The following is a 16,377-nucleotide window of genomic DNA, read 5'->3' as shown; positions in this document are numbered from 1 at the left end:
TTGTCCAAGTTGGCACCAAAGTTGGAGAGTTTTAAGAGGTTTAGAAGCCTGGCCGTTGATACCCACAACAGTTATGGGGGCAAGGGAAACAGGCCCTTGAAAAGAAAGTAATGTGGAGTGGGTAGCCCCCATATCAATTAAAAAGGAGATGGACTTACCCTCCACTGTTAGAGTTACCTGAAGCCCGGCATCCGTAATGGTGCAGGAGGCTTCCGAGGCGATGAGGCAGCATCAGTCTTCAGCCGCTAAGCTGAGCAGATCCGGGAAAGAGTCAGAGAGCCTTGCGCCAGAGCTTTAGCGGCTCTGGGAGTGGCTGCTTGGTGAGCTGGGCAGTCTGATTTCCAGTGAGTCCCTGCACAGATGGGATACCACTTGGGAGGAATCCTGGGCTGCGGGCATTCCTTGACCCAATGGCCAGATTCCTAGCACTTGAAGCACGATCCTGAGGGAGGAGGTCCTGTAGGAATATCGCTGTGGCTTACGCGTTTTGAAGTTCCAGTGTGCTGGAGGTGCAGCTGGGTTTTGTCTCTCAGCAGAGGCAAGTAATTGTAACTCAGAAATGCATTGCCTCTTGACTGTCTCTTCTCTATTGTTGTACACCTTGAAGGCAAGGTTAATTAAATCCTGTTGTGGGGTTTAAGGGCTGGAATCTAGCTTTTGGAGGTTTTTTTCTAATGTCAGGAGCAGAGTGAATGGTAAAATACATATTGAGAATAAGGCAGCCTTTTGGCCCCTCTGGGTCTAAGGCCTAAGCATTGATTAATTTGGGAAAGGTCTGATAGAGAAAATGATACATGCACTCTTACAATGCTCTTAGCTCCAGCCACCTTTCAAAGAGGAAATTGTTGGTCAGGTGGGGGAGGATTTGCCTCAGAATGAAATTGTAATCTGGACCAGGCGTGGAAAGGGTACACTATTTAACAAACGGTACGGGGATAATTGGCAAGCCAAGTGTAGAAGAATGAAACTGGATCCTCATCTCTCACCTTATACAAAAACCAACTCAAGATGTATCAAAGACTAAAATCTAAGACCAGAAACCATAAAGATTCTAGAAGATAACATCAGAACAATCCTTCTAGATATTGGCTTAGGAAAAGACTTTGTGACCAAAAACCCAAAAGCAAATGCAACAAAAACAAAGATAAATAGATGGGACTTAATCAAACTAAAAAGTTTCTGCACAGCAAAAGAAATAATCAGCAGAGTTAACAGAGAATCCAAGAATGGGACAAAATCTTCACAATCTATACATCCAACAAAGAACTAATATCCAGAATCTACAAAGAACTCAAACAAATCAGCAAGAAAAAATACAAACAATCCCATCAAAAAGTAGGCTAAGGGCATGAACAGACAATTCTCAAAAGAAGATAAACAAATAGCCGACAAGCATATGGAAAAATGCTCAACATCACTAATTATCAAGGAAGTGCAAGTCAAAACCACAACACGATACCACCTCACTCCTGCAAGAATAGCCATAACCAAACAAAAAATAGTAGATGTTGGCATGGATGTGAAAACAGAACACTTTTACATTTTGGGTGGGAATGTAAACTAGTACAACAACTGTGAAAAAGAGTGGGGATATTCCTTAAAGAACAAAAAGTAGACCTACCATTTGATCCAGCAATCCCACTACTAGGTATCTACCCAGAGGGAAAAAAGTCATTATATGAAAAAGATACTTGCACACACATGTTTATAATAGCACAATTTGCAATTACAAAAATACAGAACCAGCCCAGATGCCCATCAATCAATGAGTGGATAAAGAAAATGTGGTATATGTATATATACCATAGAACACTACTCAGCCATAAAAAGGAATGAAATAATGGTATTTACAGCAAACCAGATGGAATCGGAGACTATTGTTCTAAGTGAAGTAACTTAGGAATGGAAAATCAAACATTGTATGTTCTCACTTATATGTGGAAGCTAAGCTGTGAGGACTCAGAAGCATAAGAACAACACTTTGAACACTTGGGGGAAAGTGTAGGGGTAGCGAGAGATAAAAGACTACACATTGGGTGCAGTGTACACTGCTCAGGTGACGGGTGCATAAAAATCTCAGAAATCACCAGTAAAGAACTTATTCATATAGCCAAACACCACTTGTTTCCTGAAAACCTATTGAAATAAAAAATAAATTTTAAAAAAATGCTATAATCTGTTTTAAAATGATGGAGAATAGAATATTGAGCTCTTAAAATAAGAAAGTCTTTGTCAGAGATACAATAGTAAGATTTATGAGGCTGGGCACAGTGGCTTACACGTGTAATCCCAGCACTTTGGGAGGCCAAGGCTGGCAAATTGCTTGAGGCCAGATGTTTGAGACCTGCCTGGCCAACATGACGAAACCTCTTCTCTACCAAAAACATAAAAGTTAACCAGGCATGGTAGTACATGCCTGTAATCCCAGCTTCTTGGGAGGCTGAGGCACAAGAATTACTTGAACCCAGGAGGCAGAGGTTGCAATGAACTGAGATCATGCCACTGCACTCCAGCCTGGGCAAGAGAGCAAGACTCTGCCTCAAAAAAAAAAAAAAAAAAAAAAAAAAGGATTTGTGGGAAAACTGAAGATTTCTGTGTTTCAGAGGAAGTTGTGCACACATTTGAGCAAGAAATGAGCTAGGCTATAGCCTCAATGAGCTAAAGAAAAGGACCAGTACATGTGGAGAAAAATACTCCAGACTAAAGAAAGGAGAGTTACTCTGACAAACATAGGACATAGGTTGCCATAATATTATGTTTTCTAACCCTGTCTCTCTAAAAACCAAAGAAATCAAAAAAGCTGACTAGTGATGCCAAGTTACGTCAGTAGAAAGAAGTAATAGAAACATCCAGTCTTCCATTACAGAAAACGGTTCCATTAACATTAGAACTATAACACGATCTAACAGTCCCACTACTTGATATATATCCAGAGGAAATAAAAGCAGTATGTCAAAAAGACATCTGTACTCCCATGTTTATTGCAGCATTATTCACAACAGCCACGACATAAAAGCACCCAAAGTGTCTATCAACAGGTGACTGGATAAAAAAAATGTGGTATATAAGGCCGGGCGCGGTGGCTCACGCCTGTAATCCCAGCACTTTGGGAGGCCGAGGCGGGCGGATCGCAAGGGCAGGAGATCCAGACCATCCTGGTTAACACGGTGAAACCCCGTCTCTACTAAAAATACAAACAAATTAGCCGGGCGTAGTGGCGGGTGCCTGTAGTCCCAGCTACTCGGGAGGCTGAGGCAGGAGAATGGTGTGAACCCGGGAGGCGGAGCTTGCAGTGAGCCGAGATTGCGCCACTGCACTCCAGCCTGGGCGACAGAGCGAGACTCCATCTCAAAAAAAAAAAGAAAAGAAAGAAAGAAAGAAAAAAAAAAAAGAAAATGTGGTATATATACACAGTTGTATATTATTCAGCCTTAAAAAGAAGAAAATTTTGTCATTTTTGACAACACAGATGAACCTAGAAGACATTATGCTAAGTGAAATAAATCAGGCACAGAAAGATAAGTACCAAATTATATCACTTACATGTGGATTTTAAATAAAATTGAACTATTTTATTTAACTTTCTAATTGAACTTCTATTTTAAATAAAAATAGAAGCAGAGAATAAAATGGTAGTTGTCAGGGTCTGAGGGAGGAGTGGGTAGGGATTCAAGATGTTGGTCAAAGGATACAAAATTTTAGTTAGACAGGAGACATAAGTTCAGAAGATCCATTGCACAATGCAGTGATTATAGTTAATAACAATGTATCACGTACTTAAAAATTGCTAAGAGAGTGGTTTTGGTTGTTGTCATTGTTGTTTTAGAGATGGGATCTTGCTGTGTTGTCCAGGCTGCAGTGCAGTGGCTATTCACAGGTATGAACATAATGCACCAAAGGCTTAAATTCCTGGCCTCAGGTGATCCTCTTACCTCAGCCTCCTAAGTAGCTAGGACCTATGGGCATGTGCCATTGACTGGGGCAAGAGAGTAGACTTTGATGTTCTCACCACAAAAGGATAATTGTGTGAGATAACGTACATGTTAATTTGATTTAGTCATTCCATAATTTATACATATATTGAAATATCATGTACACCATAAATATTTTTTTGTCCATTAAAATAAATCAATAAATAATAATTTTTTTAAAAAGGGATAAAAGAAAAACTGGTCTTTATCTAGAAAGAAAGCTTAAATATGAGGTCATGTTTTTAACTCCAGGTGAAACTGGAGGCAAGTTGTGAAAAAGCCTAAAGGCTTCAGAAAGTAGGAAACACTTAAGGAGTTACTTAACCCGAGGTGTCTTTTCTGTAGATTTCAGGAAGTCCATAAACACCTTAAATAGTATTGCAATGTTTTATGAACGTTTGGTTTCTGGGAGAGCTTATAGCTTTCACAGATTTCTCATTAAAGTCTATAGCACAAAACAAGCTCAAGTAAATGAAGAGATCATCTTTCCAATTACCTCAAGAAGATTTTTTTTCAAAAGTGGCTGGTCTTGAATCCCTGACAAACCTGTGTAAGCATCAGACAAAGGGATTCAAGGCAGTGGTGTGCTGGTAAATGTTTAGGAGCTGGCGATTCAGCAAAACAAGCCCTAATATATAGTATTTGTTGATTTTTGTGGTGTACATACTCCTCCATGACCAGTTTCAAGCTACAGATGAGACACTGACTAATACAAAATTCCTGAAGCTATTAACAATCAACTTCGAGAAGTCTGTAGGAGTCAACTCCAACAAGACCTCGACTGAAGGTCAGTTAGGTTTTCTCAGGTCTGGAGAAAACTTAAATTAGGACAAGTCATTAAGGAAATGAGTTGAGCCTAATTTTGCACACATTTTCTGCTTACATTTTGTAAATATTTCTCTAAATATATTTAAGAAGCATTTTTGAAGTGTTTAGCCATGTTTAAAAGATCAGAATCAATGAAGAGAGCAAAAGCTTTTTCTAACTTTTCGATGAGGATTAATTTATGTAGAGAAATTAATCAAATGGAAGATAGTGTGAAAGTTATGAGGAAGAAATCAGCTCCCTTCTAGAACAGCAGTTCTCAAAATACAGATCCCAAGGAAGCAGCAGCAGCATTACCTGAAAACTTGTTAGAAATTAATTCATAGGCCTCCACCCCAGATCTGAATCAGAAACTCTGAGAATGATGTCCAGCTATCTGTATCTGTGTTTTAACAAGTTCTCTAGAGGATACTGATGTGCACTAAAGTCTGAGCACCACTTCTCTAAAACAACGGTTCTTAAATTTTAGTGTGCCCAAGTATCCCTGGAGGAATTTGTTAAAATGCAGATTTCTGGTTCCAGTGCACACCTGCTGAATCAGAATCTCCCAGGGTGAGGTTCAGGAACAGCACTATGTTTTATTTTATGTAATTTTGCTTACTTGTATTAGTTACGGTTTGCAACACAGAGTCACTGGGAGGAAAAAGGAAACTTCTTATAAAAATTTTTAAATATTCTGTAATCCCAGCACTTTGGGAGGCCGAGACGGGTGGATCACGAGGTCAGGAGATTGAGACCATCCTGGCTAACACGGTGAAACCCCGTCTCTACTAAAAAATACAAAAAAACTAGCTGGGCAAGGTGGCAGGCGCCTGTAGTCCCAGCTACTCGGGAGGCTGAGGCAGGAGAATGGTGTGAACCCGGGAGGCGGAGCTTGCAGTGAGCCGAGATTGCGCCACTGCACTCCAGCCTGGGCGACAGAGCGAGACTCCGTCTCAAAAAAAAAAAAAAAAAAAAAGAGTTAAATATTCACAAAAGTAGAATAAAGAGTACAATAAATCCTTGTGAGATCATTCGTCTTAAGCAAATGTCAACATTTTGCCTGTCTTATTTAATGTTCCCCACTTCGTTTTTTAGTTTGTTGTCTATAGGAATATTTTAAGGTAAAGATATCCTAATATCTAACCAGCAATTATTTCAGTATTCTCTCTAACAAATAAGAGCCTTTTCTATTCCAAGTCATTATTATAGTGTCTTAGTCCATTTTGTGTTGCTGAAAGAAATACCTGAGATTGGGTCACTTATGAAGAAAAGAGATTTAATAAGCTCATTCCACAGGCTGTATAAGAAGCATGGTGTTGACATCTTGCTCAGCTTACGGTGAGGCTTTTGTGCTGAGTCAAACATGGCAGAGGTCAACAGGTAAGTGGCCATATGTGAAGAGCGGCCAAGCCCAAGGGGCATTCCGGCTTTATTACAACCCACTTTCTAAGGAGCCATCCTAGTCTCGAGAGAGTGACAACTCACTCATTACCAAGAGAAAGACACCAAGCCATTCATGAGGGATCCATCCCTATGACCCAAACACCTGCCACTAGGCCCCACCTCCCTAAATTGCCACACTGGGAATTAAATTTCAGTATGAGATTTGGTGGAGAAAAACAAACCATATTCTAACCCTAACATGTAATGTCTAGAATTAATAACAATTCTTTAATATCACAGACATGCAAAAATGTGTCTTTTGTAGTTGATTCATTTGTTGGCTATCATTTTAAGTCTCTTTTTTTCTATAATAGTTTCTCCCTTCTCACCTCACTTCTTTTTTTTTTTTTTTTTTTTTTTTTTGAGACGGAGTCTCACTCTGTCACCAGACTGGAGTGCAGTGGCATGATCTCAGCTCACTGCAAGCTCCGACTCTCTGGTTCAAGCAATTCTCCTGCCTCAGCCTCCCGAGTAGCTGGGATTACAGGCATGCGCCACCACGCCCAGCTAATTTTTGTGTTTTTAGTAGAGACGGGATTTCACCATGTTGGTCAGGATGGTCTCAGGTGATCCACCTGCCTCGGCCTCCCAAAGTGTTGGGATTACAGGCGTGAGCCACCTCACTTTGTAATGCTAGTTATTTGTTGGAAAAACTGAATTATGTGTCCTTTATAATTTTCCACACTTTGGACTTGGCAGAATATATCTTCATGATTTTGTTTAGAGTAGCCTTAGATAGATCCAGAAACTTGTTCTGCTTCAGGTTCACTTGTTTTGGCAAGAATACTTCATAGGTGGCACTCTACTTTCTACCATCTCCTATCAGAAGGAACACAATGCTGAGTTGTAATATTTTGGGTGATGTTAAATTAATCAGTGGGTTCAGGTATAATCAGACTAATCCATTCGGTATGAAATTGCAGATTACATTGTACATTTTCTGCCCTAGGCTAGGGCAGGGATCCCTGCCTCCTTTGAGTGGAGACTGGACTTACAGACTGGACTCCTTCCTCCCAGCCTTTTCCAGTGGACAGAGTTTGAATAGACTTTTTGTTTTAGAAGAAGAAAAATAATTAGTTTATACTGATATTTGCTATTCAGATTTAATATCACCAATTATTTACTTGAGTTTTATGCTGATGATATTAATTTCAAACCATATCAATATTACCATGAACAAAAAGACTACTGAATATGGTTAAAATTTTTACCCCATAAGAGGTGTACAGTCAAATATGCTATGTTATAAAGATGCATGAAAGATGTCTTTTCTCTGTGTGGTTATGCCACAACTTGATATACTATCAGATCTGCTTTAGTTTGTTTTAAATTTTGAGAAATAATTTTTTTCTTTTTAACTTATAAAATAGCTATATGATTCCAAAAATAAAAACTATAAAACAAGACATATTCAGAGATATCTAGCCTCCATTTGTTTCTCCTCACAATATTTTAATTTCAACAAATACATGTACACATTGGTATATCCCCTTCTTCTCTCATATAAAAAGTAGCACACATTGTCCTATAGCTGGATTCGTCACTTAACACTTTGTCCTGGAGATCTCATCATATCAGTATCTAAAAATCCTTTTCATTCCTTTTTACAACTGCATAAGTACTACATTATGTAGACATACCACAGTTTGTTCAGTTAATCCCCTCTTAAAAGATATTTGGCTTATTTCCAGGTTTTTGCAAAACAGAGTATGCCAGAATAAATAGCTTTGTATATAAGTCATTTTCTATTTTTGCTCATATACCTGTGGAAATTGCCATATTCCTAGAAGAGAGATCGCTGAGTCAAAAATTAAATACGTATATAATTTTGATAGATATGTACCACCAAACATCCCCCAAAATATAGCATTTTGAATTCCCAAAGACAATGGATGAGAATGCCTAATTGCACACAGCCTTACCAACACATATGTTGTCAAACATCTTTATTTTTTTTCCCATCTGATAAGTGAGCGATGATTCCTCAGTGTAGTTTTAATTACATTTCTCTTTTTGCGAACAAGAGGTTAAGTAAGTGTACTTTTACAGTATATGTTCTATGAATTGTCTGTTTTTATCTCTAGCCCATATATATTTTTTTTTTTTGTAGAGATGGAGTCTCTCTCTGTCGCCTAGGCAGGTCTCCAATTCCTGGGCTCAAGGGATCCTCACAAAGTGCTGGGATTACAGGCATGAACCACCGTGCACAGCCTTAGCCAACTTTCTCTATAGTTTTTTCCAGAGGGTAGGGGGGAGAATTTTTTGTAATGTAATTAAATTGATCAAACTTTTTTAATGACATGCATTTTTCATCATAGCTAAACATTTTTCTCACTCAGAATATAGAGAAATTCACTCATAATTTCTTTTTGTCCTGAAGAAATTCTTATGCACACCAAAGTACAGTTTATAATCCAAGTTTGTGAAGTGATGTCAAACATTTCATTGTTTAACATGAGACATTTAATAATCAGTCATGTTCATAGTTTTCTTAATTCTTCTAAATGATGTCAATGTGATATCTTCTTGCCTGAATGACAAAACATTCCATTAGTAAAATAGAAAAAATTGTTTCTGGAGTAATTTAGACTACAAATAAACATTCGATTATTAAAACCCTTACCTTTCTAAGAGAAGACAACATAAATCATTATAATGCAGCCCACAATCCAGCCAATCAGGAGAAGAATAGGAACCAGAAGGTGTGAAAATGTAGATCCTGCTTTAAAATAAACAGTAGAAAACGGATTATATTGGTCTTTTTAGTATTGAATTTTCTGAGTCAAGAGCATAAAAGGAATCTGGTAACATTAAGAAAAAAAGCATACACTCTCTAGTTATACCCATACATAATTATTTTTTCTTTTCTACAGAGAATACATGAGACTGTCATAAATCCTGGGTATTTTGAATTAAACCACGGATCTTTTACTGTTATGTGACCTTGGGCAATTCTGAGCTTGAACTTTCCTATTGGTAAAATATCAGTAATGAAACTTGTGCTATCTACTTCCTGGAATAGTTTTGAAGGTCAAATGACATAACATATGTGCAAAGCTTTGTAAACTCTAACCACCGTGTGTGTTTAGTGTATACAGAACACATCCATGCATTTGTGCAATAACACATACAGCAGCTATTTAAATAAAAAAAATCTAATACAACTCTGAGACAATTTCCACTGAAGTAAATAATTATAACACAGGGAAAGGTGTTGAGAATTGTTCTTGGCCTCCGTAGCCGAATGTAATTTTAAATATCACAGGGAAAAGGAAAGTATCATACATTATATAACCATTCTTGACTACAGAAAAGAATTTCCATTGTTTAAAAATTATTCATTATAACAACCAGCACTGAACCTGAATCAATGGGCAGTAATAATCCAACACACATATAAATGGCGTTTGTTATACATGATTCCTCCTGTGCCTCCTATTTGTACTCTTACCTGTAAAAAGCAATTTATACAAGTATCTTTTTACAAGTATTCACTGCATTTAATTCTTGTTCTTTCAAGCAAACATACACATGCATACACACAGAAATCCACACATGCATCACACAAAAAGATTTAGAAAGATCACAGAAAAACATTCTATAGAATTAATGTCCCTGTGTTAAGGACTCAGATATATTCTTAACTGCAAAACACAGTTAGATCTTATGCCATTAGTTAAAAGAGGGAATACATATTCTTAGCAATTATACTCCTATTACAATTTCCATCACTTTAAAACGTGAAATTTTTAAAAATGCTATTAAAATAAAATCATCAGGAGATGAGACACATTTGAAATTAGAAGACACTCTTATAAAAGCAAACTTTCTGAAGTTGAAATGAATTTTAATACTTCTATTTTTCCAAGAATGCTAGAGTCTCTCTTAACTGACAAAATTCAACGTGCTTTTCTTGTTTCTCCATCTCACTGTGACCTCGTATAAGGCATTAAGCACTAAATGGAAAACTGTTCTCTTTACTTGACATGTGGTATTGCTTAAGGATAAAGCAAACAACATGAGATGTCCTTTACTCTCATTTGGACGAAAGACTTTTTATGAATTAGGGTACCACTACAATGGAAGTACATAGCAGTAATTTTTTTGAACTGTCTATGTATGTGGCTTTGTATTTTTCTCAATTTCAAAGAACTTGAAAATTAATATTAACCCTTTAATTGTGCATTTATATTTTATACGTGCATATTTTAATAAAATTTACATATCACAAAGCCCTGAAAGTCAGTATCTCATTATTTATTTTCCTTGTAAAATAGTACCAGTTGCACTAACTGTGCATTTTAACACTCAAAGCATACACTCCATTAGTGTTTTTTTAGCACTAATATTTTCAACTTTACTAACACCTGTGGAATTGTTTGGAAACAGAAATATATAAGAGCACAACATACTTTGCATATGTCACTTACATTACTAGCACAAATAAGAACAAAACATCTTTCTAAATATGAAGTGTAATTGTAAAATGCTTCTCTCTTGTCCAGTTTTGAGCATGTCAAAGTAGTTACAGCTGGAACTGTTCTTGAAGACATTGCACTCTGGAAAAGACTGTCCAGGTTAAACACCTGGTGCCACCACTCTTTAGTGGTCATGAACAACTTACTAAACTGCTGTGTCTCAGTTTTCTTATCTATAAAATGGGCATGATGATGATATGCATATTTCAGAAGGTCATTGTCAAGATTCAAAGCAAAAATCCCTGTAAATATTTAAAAGCTATTTCTTAGATACAGTATATATTCAACCTATTTTGACAAATTGGAATCAATTATTTTATATAACTATAAAATATAAATACAAAAAATGTTTAAAAACAAGAAAAAAGTTAGACGTGGTACAAAAATGTTAGATGTGGAACAGACGACTGAGCCCAGTATTCTCATTTTACTGTCAGAAAACAGACTTAGAGAGGTATAGGGACTTCTCCAAACTCACATAGCCATTTACTAGCAGATCTGACACAGAACTTAACTGTCTTCAATTCTGGCTCAGAATTGAAATCAGAACTGATTTTTAACTCACCTTTCAAAATAAGCATAAACAAAATTAAGCTCTTTTGCTTTGCTGATCATTTTAAAATTTTCATAACCTATAGGTCTGATCCACAAATTACACAATTAATGCATTTTTGCAGCCACTAACATATATGGTTAATGGTCATTTAGCATAGAAGCCACATTTTTTAGAGTAACAGGGAAACACCAAGAAACATAACTAAACCAAAGTCAAGAAGCCTTTTTTATTTTGCCGAGAGAATCCAATGCCTTAAATCTTACCTTTTTCAGCCATTATTCCTGTTGGTGGGTGGCTAGGTCAGGCCACGCTTACCTCTTTCTTTTGTTATCCAGCGTCTCTTTGAACTTTAAATAGAGAGAAATCTGAAGAGTGTGGCAGCTGCCCGTCTCCTGGCTGCCAATTGTCTGCAGAGTGATGTAAGTCATTGGAAAGCAGAACTCCTCTGGCTCTTCTTTATTCTATTATTACGGAGGAAACAAGGGGCTACGTGACCTAAACAATTAGGTAAGCTGAATTATCCTAATGCAGAGATTCACAGGTTTTTAATTTGTACCATACCTTTAGATAACATGAAGAAAATGTTCTGTAAAGAAGGTGTACAGAGGAAGAACAACATTCCACCTATACAAGTGCTATCAAGGAGAAGGATGATATATTAGAAAGAAAGGATTCTGATGTTGGAGAGACTTGGGTTCAAATTCCACCTCTTTCTGTAATGAAAGCCAAGTTGCTTAACCTGGGAATCAGCTTCTTTAGTTTTAAAATAAAGATAATAATACCTGCTCATGGGAGTTGCATAAAGATGAAATCAAAGTCTATACGAAATGTAGAGAGTTCTTTATTAGTTTACAGATGGAAAATATAAAATGAAATGGTGCCCCTTTCTTTGAACTATTCTAAAAACAAACATTGTTAATATACTAGAAACTAAAATGATACAGAAGTTTCGATGTTACCTAGAATTTTTAGCAAGCAGTCATAAGCTTGTTGTTTTTATTAGCAATGTATAAAAATAGGACATTTCATTTTTCAAAGTCCAAACTGGTTTATGTAACTGACCTAGACTATTCTCTACATTCTCATTGGAATAACTTTAATTTGGGGATCTGGCTGGAAAAGTTTTGCAGAGTGACCCTGTGAGCATCTTCCCAAAAAAAATTGGCATAAGATTAAGACCTCTAAAGGCAGGTCTTGCCTGATCAAATTTATCTCCAGAGTTCCAAGAATGTTATTTCCCTGCAAATGACCATGTTCCATCACTGCTCAAAAATCCACCAATAGTTCTTCATCTCCTAGACAATAAAAATCTGAACTCCTTGTTTAGACACCTAAAAAGCCTTATTTCTCTACTCTTCCATTTGCAGTGATAACTTCAGTGACACTGAACTCCTTGCTATTATATGAATTCAGAATCCTCCCACTCTCACAGGCAAGAACATTTGACTTGCTACCTCAAAAAATGTACCTATAGATTAGAGTGTGCAGCCAAGAATCTGGTACATTTATATCATTTATGTCAAGTTGTCATTTCTCTCCTCAGTCTCTCTCTTAATATACTATTTAATATTGAAAAACATGTCTGGCTATATCAGGTAAGCAGAAAAACTGTATTGTTTATGCAACAAAATCCCTTACTTACCTGGCAAAGTTGGGTATTTTTTTTCAATATTAAATAATAATATGTTAAAGGTTAACTGAGGCCAAAAGAAAGAGAAGAAATAAAAATGTTCATTGATCTCATTTAAATATAAAAAATGTTAATTCAATAAGTTCAGATGAACACTAATTATCCTACGGAAAAAAATGACATTCAAAACAAACAGTGTGTTCCCAACAAAGAGCACAAACATTCATACTAAAATAAATAATTTGCTTAAAACATATGAAAAGATTTCTACATTTTAAACACTCATTTCCATTTCAATTATATTAAGCTTTCCTCTTGACATGAAATTGACTATTATTAACACTATTGCTGTCAATTTGGAGTTTGAGGAGGGATTAGTTTATAATTCATCATTTATTTTCCTTACTTTTCTATGGAAAGAAGAAGGGAAAAAAACTAATTTAATTGACATGAATTTCTCAGACTTCAGAAAAGAATTCAACCTAGAATCTCATTTTCTTGGTTATACCATCAGTAAATTTTTTTAAAAATAAAAGTTTTATAATATTTAATCAGGAAAAGATATTTTATTCATTAATAGACTGGTTTCATAGACTTTGAGCTCATAAACCCAAGGGCCTATATTTGACCATTTTCTAATCTTTCTCTTAGGACATACTAATTAGGAACATTTTCTACTTTTTTACTTTACATACTGTCTTAAATGTTTAGCTCTCAAATCCCTTACTCTCAAGGTGACATTAGATTTTTCAGAGATATGTGAGCCAAAAAATTTAAATATTTGGTTTTTCTTTAAAATACTTAAGAATTCTTCACTTTCCAAATATTTTTCACTACCAATGTCTGGAATTATAGCATATAGACCTGACCATGGTAGATGCTCAATGGATCTTTGCTTCATGGCTGGCTGACTGGGTAGGTGGATGTAATAATAAATGCAGTATAAGGTAGCTTAGTTTGCACTCTGAACAAAGGTTTACTTATGGCAATACCTAAAAGAGTAATAAGAAATAAAATGATCTTAACTATACTCTAGTCTTATAATATATGCATATATAGATAATACAGTGTATTTAATTACCAGTAACATTAGAATAACCTATAAATAAGAAAATAAACAAATAAGAGAAAGTGACATCTGCACCACAGAGGAGTGGGAGCCTCCAAAATATCTTTCCTTCATAAGAGCACCAAGAAATCTGTCTAAAATTTTTGAATCAATTTTTAAGAATTCTGGAAATTAATCAAGGACTTACAGCAATTGGGGAGCTGGAATCTTGGTAGGAACAACAAGTTTTGTGATGTTTTAATTTGGCCTATTCTCATCTCCCCCATCTCCAGCTTTGTGGTAGCCTTGAAAACCAATGCTCCAAAATCTTAATGAAACACTAGCAGCCTAGCAGCCACCAGAGGAGACAGAGTGGAACAGAACTCTTTCAAAGTCTCAGTTTCAGAGAACAGTAATTATTTAACCTGTCTGGTGGTTCTCCCAAAGACCTCACCTGCAAAGCTGTCTTTATTTGATCAGATTCAGCACTTACTCTGTGTGAAAAGTACCCACTCCCAGGACATTTGTTGAAAACAGTTAGAGGCAATTGTTTAACATCACAGCTGCCTAGGTAACAGAGTGAACAACAGGCTAAATAAAAAGCTTAAAAGGAGAATCCAGGGAATGAGATGTCAATAGGGGTTTCAAAAGTTTCACATATTGTTAAGTATTTAGAAAGTTACATGCATATGTTCAGCTATGGGCATGACCTCGGGGCTGTGGCTATGCCTAGGAAAGACCTGAAAAGGCCCTAAGCTTTCACCTCTGGCTAACTTTGAGGCTCAAAATGCAAAGCAAAGGGTAAGGCAGTTGTCAACTCCCCGACTGAGTATTAAAGGCGTACCTCAACACATACACAGAACCCATCATTAAAGTCTGGGAGGCATATTAGTTACAGGCATTTAAAGAAATCTTTGTCCAATCATTAGTTGATAACTAAACAAATTGAGCAAAAACTTTAGTGGTCACATACAACAAAGAATACAAATTGTACAAAATCAGTTCAGAACAATAATAACAACAACAAACAGCAATGACAACAAACTCTTGGGAAGAGGAAGAATCTGATTTTAAGAGTTGACATTATTTAAAACAACCAACTTTCAACAAAAAAAGCTTTGAGATATGCAAAGGAACAAAAATGTATGGCCCTTACACAGGGATAAAAAACCTATCAAAAGTAACTGTTTCTCAGAAAGTCTATAAATTAGACTGACTAACAAAGACTTTATGTCAACTATTTTAAGTATTTTCATATAACTAAAAACAGCAAAAGAATGCCATCTCAGCAAAGAGAATATTAGTAGAGAGATAAATACTATTTTTAAAAGAGCAAACAAATTTTGAAGTTGAAAGGTGCAATGACTAAAATGAAAATTTTACTAGAGGCTCAACAGCAGATTTGAGCAGGCAGATGAAAGAATCAGTTAATATGAAGACAGTTTGATTGAGATTATTCTGTACAAGAAACAGGAAGAAAAGATAATAATGAATATGGCCTTAGAGATCTGTGGGACACTATCAAGCATATCAACATATGCATAATTAGAGTCCTAAAACAAGAAGAGAAAGGGCAGAAAAAAATATTTGAAAAAATCATGGTCAAAAGCTTCCCAAATTTGTGAAAAATGTTAAGGTACATATTCAAGAAGTTCAATTACTTCCAGGTAGAATAAACGCAAAGAGACCAATACCTAGACACAAAATAACTGTCAAGAACCAAAGACAGGCTGGGTGTAGTGGCTCATGCTTGTAATCCTAGCACTTTGGGAGGTGGAGGCAGGTAGATCACTTGATGTCAGGAGTTGAGACCAGTCTTGCCAACATGATGAAGTCCCATCTCTACTAAAAATACAAAAATGAGCCAGGTGTGGTGGTACACACCTGTAATCCCAGCTAATCAGGAAGCAGAGGCACAAAAATCACTTGAACCTGGGAGGCAGTCATTGCAGTGAGCCAAGATCACACCACTGCACTCCAGCCTGGGCAACAGAGTGAGACTTTGTCTCAAAAAAAAAAAAAAAGAAAGAAACAAACACAACGAGAAAATATTTCCCTGTTGATCTAGGGGGTGTATTCTAACAGGGAACTGCCAAGTCTCTAAATCACCCTCTTGTCTAGCTTGCTGAATTCCTGCCTGAATAGAACTAAGAGCAGTCGCTCAAGGTGCTACTTGAGGAGTCATTGGGGCAATTATTTTTCGCCCAGTGTCCTCCAGAAAAGAAAGATCTGGGGGGTCATTTTCTTCAAAATAATAATGAGGGGGTGCAGAAGGGTAGGGATGAACCTCTCCTTCCTTTGCCACTTTCACTTTAGCTGGCAAATGAACATGCTCTGTAACCGCTTCTGTTACTTCACTATACTCTTGTTCCTCCTCATAATCAGTGTGAAAAAGTTCCAAGGTGAAACAAACCAGACCCCATACCTGTCCCATTGTTACCCTG

The 16,377-nt window shown here is 36.5% G+C and overlaps 1 protein-coding gene across 1 annotated transcript; it reads right to left on the bottom strand.

Moving 5' to 3' along the window:
• Positions 1 to 8,150: 8,150 nt before the first annotated feature.
• On the bottom strand, positions 8,151 to 11,582 carry STRIT1 (small transmembrane regulator of ion transport 1). Its single transcript, XM_038002682.2, has 3 exons — positions 11,519 to 11,582; positions 8,845 to 8,943; positions 8,151 to 8,751 (listed from the first exon to the last, which is right to left on the bottom strand). The coding sequence occupies exons 1-2, from the start codon at positions 11,529 to 11,531 to the stop codon at positions 8,849 to 8,851; spliced, it is 108 nt and encodes a 35-aa protein (XP_037858610.1). The 5' UTR covers positions 11,532 to 11,582; the 3' UTR covers positions 8,151 to 8,751; positions 8,845 to 8,848.
• Between the last annotated feature and the right edge of the window lie 4,795 nt (positions 11,583 to 16,377).

Source organism: Chlorocebus sabaeus, chromosome 15 (assembly GCF_047675955.1).
Source record: "Chlorocebus sabaeus isolate Y175 chromosome 15, mChlSab1.0.hap1, whole genome shotgun sequence".
Classification (NCBI taxonomy): domain Eukaryota; kingdom Metazoa; phylum Chordata; class Mammalia; order Primates; family Cercopithecidae; genus Chlorocebus; species Chlorocebus sabaeus.
The sequence above is the reverse complement of the archived record's forward strand: the minus strand, read 5'-3'. Positions and strand labels throughout refer to the sequence as shown.